Raw genomic sequence first — 5055 nt, forward strand, 5'->3', positions numbered from 1 at the left:
TTTGGCTGCACAGGTCTTAGCTGTGCCAGGCGAGCTCTTATTTGTGGCATGTGGGATCTAGTTCCCTGACCAGGGATGGAACCCAGGCCCCCTGTATTGGAAGCACACAGTCTTAGCCACTGGACCACCACGGAAGTCCCTAGGCAGCAATTTTTAATCTTCTTGACTCTCAGCAGATATTCTCACCTATTTCCAAATAAAATTTAAGAGCAAACAAACAAACCAAAAAACCCAAAAACATCAGGTGGGAGCCACAACCAACCTGCAGGAGAACAAAGACATACCAGAACCTACTCTAACACTTTTAAAGGTCTCACAGGAAGAGGAGTCCTGCCTGCCCTCCACGCTTGCGGTGCAGGACTTAGGCTCTGATGGGCTTAAAGAAAGGGAGGGAAGAAAACTAAAAGAAAGAAAACAGGGTAATGCTACCCAACAGCAGAAACTAGAGAAGCAGGAAATGAGGCCTATGGCCAAACCCTGGTGATGACTCTTAGGAAAATACCAGAGGATGCCTCCTCACTCCCTCCGCCCCTCCTCTGTCCACACTGCGTGGCCTGCTGGGTCCCAAAGTGAGGCCTCAGGCTGAAATACTCTCAGGTCTGTAGCAGAACATCCAAGAACCTCCCTGGCTACCCTGCCCAGCCTGGTGCGCAGATACAACCCTTTGAAGTGTGGGAGGACGAGGGCAGGCGGCTGCGGAGCCCCCTTGGTTACCCCTTTGCTTTGCTAACTGCTAACATAGTTTCTCTGCCCACTCGATGCATACAACAAAATTTTCCATGGTTTGCCCTTTGCAGTGGGGAGGGGAGCATACTTTCCAGAAAGACACACACCAGGGAATTGGAGTGGAGGAGGGGAACTCAAACTCAGAGTGAGAGTTTGCTGGGCGGGGTGGTGCGGATTCCTGGCCAACCTGCTTTCTCGTGGGTCCCCAGGGCGGGGCGGCAGAAAGGGAGAGAGCTTCTGAAGGACCCCCCTCCCCCCACACCCCTGCCCCCCCCAGCCAACATCCCGCCTCCCCCCATCCCCCCCTCGCCTTCCCTCCCGCTGCCCGGGAAGGACAACTCCGCCTGCCTGAGTCACAGCCCGAGCTGGGGAGGAGCCGGGAAAGGCGGCCCCAGCCCAGAGCGCAGCCGGCGGCTTCAGGGAAAGCCAGGCAGGGCGGTCGGGGATCATGGGGGAGAGCGCGCTGGAGCCGGGGCCTGAGCCCGGAGCGCCGGCGGGGGGCCCGGTGCACGCGATCACGGTGGTGACCCTGCTGGAGAAGCTGGCCACCATGCTGGAGGCGCTGCGCGAGCGGCAGGGGGGCCTGGCTCAGAGGCAGGGCGGCCTGGCGGGCTCCGTGCGCCGCATCCAGAGCGGCCTGGGCGCGCTTAGCCGCAGCCACGACACCACGAGCAACACGCTGGCGCAGCTGCTGGCCAAGGCGGAGCGCGTGGGCTCGCACGCGGATGCCGCCCAGGAGCGCGCCGTGCGCCGAGCCGCCCAGGTGCAGCGGCTGGAGGCCAACCACGGGCTGCTGGTGGCGCGCGGGAAGCTTCACGTTCTGCTCTTCAAGGTCAGTGACCTCAGGTGTCCCCTGATCAGGGGCCTTTCCTGCGGGCCACCATCTGGGGGCTCCCCCTCCCATCTGCCTACCACACCCACATTCCTGACCCCACCCTCCTCCCGTCTCTTGGAACCCACTTCAGGGCCTCACCCGTTTCCCTCACACCCCTGAACCCAGCCTGGCCAACCAAAGCCCGCCCAACTCTAGCTCAGGCCACGTCCACAGAAGTTTCACCAAGTCCCAGCCTATTCCCGAATGAAAATAACGGTGGAGGAAGTGCATCCCGAGACAGTTCACCGCCTCCTCCTTTTCTTGCCCCTGCGGCCACCATCTTGTCCCACCCCCCTAACCGGGTCCCACAAACTTCTGCAGTTCGCCTGCCCTAGCTCTCCCCACCACCCTCCAACTCGCTCCCTACTTTCCCACGCCTGCCTTTTCTTTCCCATCCGGGCTGCGGAGGCTAAGGGTGGGGGGGAGGGGGGTTCCCCTGGCGTAATTGAGGAGGGAGGCTCAGGCTGGTGGGGGTTAGGGGACTGCCAGGGCCAGTGCTGTGTCCATCCCTTGCAGGAGGAGGCTGAAATCCCAGCCAAGGCCTTCCAGAAGGCACCAGAGCCCTTAGGCCCGGCGGACCAGGCTGAACCTGGCCCACAGCAGCCAGAAGCTGAAGCTGGGGAGAGCTCAGATGAGGAGGAGCCCGTGAAGTCCAGGGTGCTGAGGCTGCGGCACAGCGGGTTCGTTTCTGGCCTGCGAAGGGCCCTTTCGGGTCGGAAAGACCCTGCAGCGCCAACACCCACGCCTGTTAAGCCTCCTCGCCTTGGGCCTGGCCGGAGCGCTGAGGGCCAGCCGGAAGCCCAGCCAGCGGTGGAGTCCAAGCTGGAGCCAGAACCTCCGCAGGACACCGAGGAAGATCCCGGGAGACCTGCGGCTGCCGAAGCAGCGGCTGTGCTCCAAATAGAGAGTGCGGCCTGATGGCTGGTGCTGCCTGCCACCCCTGTGCCTATGCCTAGTCCCAAAATAAATCTTTCTCTCAGAATGCAGCATTCCCGCCCAAATAAGGAGTGAATCCTACATCCACAGCCCAGCGCTGGCCCTCCTGTCCTGGCTTCTTCAGCCCAGCACCCTGTGTCCTCTAAAAGAGCAGTCACTCACACCTGCTTACACTCACCATCAATAAAAGTCATGTCACCTAATCCGGGCTCCATGTGAAGGGGTGGGGAAAAGGTGGTGCAAGGAATAAGACGGACGTTGGAACCTGTGGCTTCAGTTTCAAACGGATCGTTGTGTGTTTTCTTCAGTTTCCACTGAATCCTGCGCTCTACCCCAGTGGCACGTAGACATATCCTTCTGGCCACTTGCTCTTTCAGCACTTTCCTTGTAGGGACCTACAGTAGTAATTTTTCCCCCCAGCATCTAATACAGTCCCTTGCTGTAGGTGCTCAATAAATGTCAACTTGTGGTTTTCCTCTTAGTCTCTTCTTGCTCTACCACCTCTTAAAAGTTGGGATTTCCAAGCCTCTATTTTTAGCCCTCTTCTCATTCTGGGTATTCTTCCACTAACACTCACTGCCAGGCCTCTCCTATCAGCCACGTACACCCTAGACCACTGTCCTAAGCTGCATTTGAAAAGGAATCCAAACTCCAAATGTGTCCAAAAGAAGCAGTCTGTATTCTACCTTTTAATTAAGTTCAATTAAACAGCTATTTATTGAGCACTTACTCTGTATCATTCAAAACTGCTCCTCCTCCTGTGTTTTCTTTACCAGTGAATGACACCATCATCCATACAGAAACCAAGTCTTCTTTGACTCCTCCTCTCTCTCCTTCCCCCTGTTGATAACTCTTTGATCTATTCTCCTTTCTTCATACCCATTGCTGCTGTTCTATTTCAGGCTTTGTCTCTCATCTGACCATTATTTGAACTGCCAATCTGATCACATCACCGTCCAGACCCTTCAGTGGCTCCCCATCACCTTCAGAATAAAGTCTACATTCTTGAATGTTACCTTCGAGGCCCTCCATGAGCTGGTACCTGCCCATTTTTGTAGCCTCACCTCTTGCCACTTCCCCTCGCTCAACGTGGTCATCCACCCATTCATTCAGTCATTGTTGTATAAAAATATTTTGAGTCCCTATTGTGTTCCAGGCCCTATAGTAGCTCTTGTGAACACTGAGATGACAGTCCCTTCTGAGGTCTTCGAGGACCTCAGAATTTAGGGAGATACAAACATATAATGACTGATATAAGTGCAGTGATAGTTACACATAGGTTATTTTGAAAGGAAAGGGGAAGGGGACACAACCTCACCCGAAGGAGGAAAGGGAGGGGCTGTTCTTGGGAAAGGTAAATAGAGGGATAGGAAAAAGGAATGATGAGGGGCCGTAGAACTCAGTGGCTGATGGTTTGGGTTCTTAGTGGCCTCAGCTATCACAAGGGATGAGGATAGCCCCTGTTGGGCTGAGGTGAGGATTAAATGATGTATGTGCCTAGCACAGTACCTGGAACATAGTTTGTTTCAGGTATATAATCCATTTGTCCACTCGTTTGACAAATATTCCCTGAACTCTGAGGGTCTGCCAGGCACTATTTTAAGAGCTGGGGATACAGTGACACACAAGAATGACAAGATCCCTGCCTCCATGGAGTTAAATTCTAGTAAGGGGAGACAGGCAATAAGCAAGTAGATTATAAGCCAGATAAAAACAAGTAAGTGTATGAACTAGAGGGGCCTTCTGTTCATGGGCTCTGAAGAAAAGAAAAGAGTAAGGATACAGATAATGATCGGGGAGGATGAGTGCTTTAAATGAGGACACTGGGGACATAAACTGGGACCAGAGTTCAACAGTGATGTTTTAGATAAATTTCTGTGGATTCGATTCGAAAAGTCCAAGCCCCTACCTTCTATGATTGGTGGGAAGTCTGTTTCCACTTGAGGGCTCCTCCACTTCTTTAGATTGTTCAATTATACCAGGGGGTTCACACCATCTCAGTGTCTCTCAGGCTGTATACCTCTATTGCTATTGCTCCTTGTGACCACACGATGCCACTGTTGGGGTACCAGTGTCCTGGTTGGTGCCTCATCCTACAACCCAGAGGTCTGCCTGTTGAGCCCTGTGCCCTGAACCAGAGGTCCTTCCATGGAGGGCGGCTCTGCAGTAGCTCCATTTCCTCTGGAGAAATTCGGGGCTCCTCCTGCAGGTTTCCAAACCTTAGTGTGCAGACGATGTTAGCTTCCCAGCAGCCACTGCTTTCAAGGTTCTGCCGTCACCGAGGGGCTGGTCTGAACAGGCTCAGTTCTCTATCCCCAAAGAAAAACAAATTCTCGTTCCATTTCAAATCCTTGGAAATCCAATTTCCCCCTTTCAACCCCCACACAAAATTGAGAGCCCAAACGCACATTTCTCACATAAAATGTCTTGATAGCTCATTGGGAAGCACGTGAAGGCCCAGAGATCCTGAACCCTGACCCCTAGAAACCCAAACGCTTGGCTAACTTTGGCGGAGGAAT

General features: G+C 54.2%; 1 protein-coding gene across 1 annotated transcript; it reads left to right on the forward strand.

Moving 5' to 3' along the window:
• Positions 1-1100: 1100 nt before the first annotated feature.
• On the forward strand, positions 1101-2739 carry CAVIN3 (caveolae associated protein 3). Its single transcript, XM_057695438.1, has 2 exons — positions 1101-1558; positions 2117-2739. Exons 1-2 carry the CDS (start codon positions 1175-1177, stop codon positions 2516-2518), a joined length of 786 nt encoding a protein of 261 aa, XP_057551421.1. The 5' UTR covers positions 1101-1174; the 3' UTR covers positions 2519-2739.
• The last annotated feature ends 2316 nt before the right edge of the window (positions 2740-5055 follow it).

Source organism: Hippopotamus amphibius, chromosome 9 (assembly GCF_030028045.1).
Source record: "Hippopotamus amphibius kiboko isolate mHipAmp2 chromosome 9, mHipAmp2.hap2, whole genome shotgun sequence".
Classification (NCBI taxonomy): Eukaryota; Metazoa; Chordata; class Mammalia; order Artiodactyla; family Hippopotamidae; genus Hippopotamus; species Hippopotamus amphibius.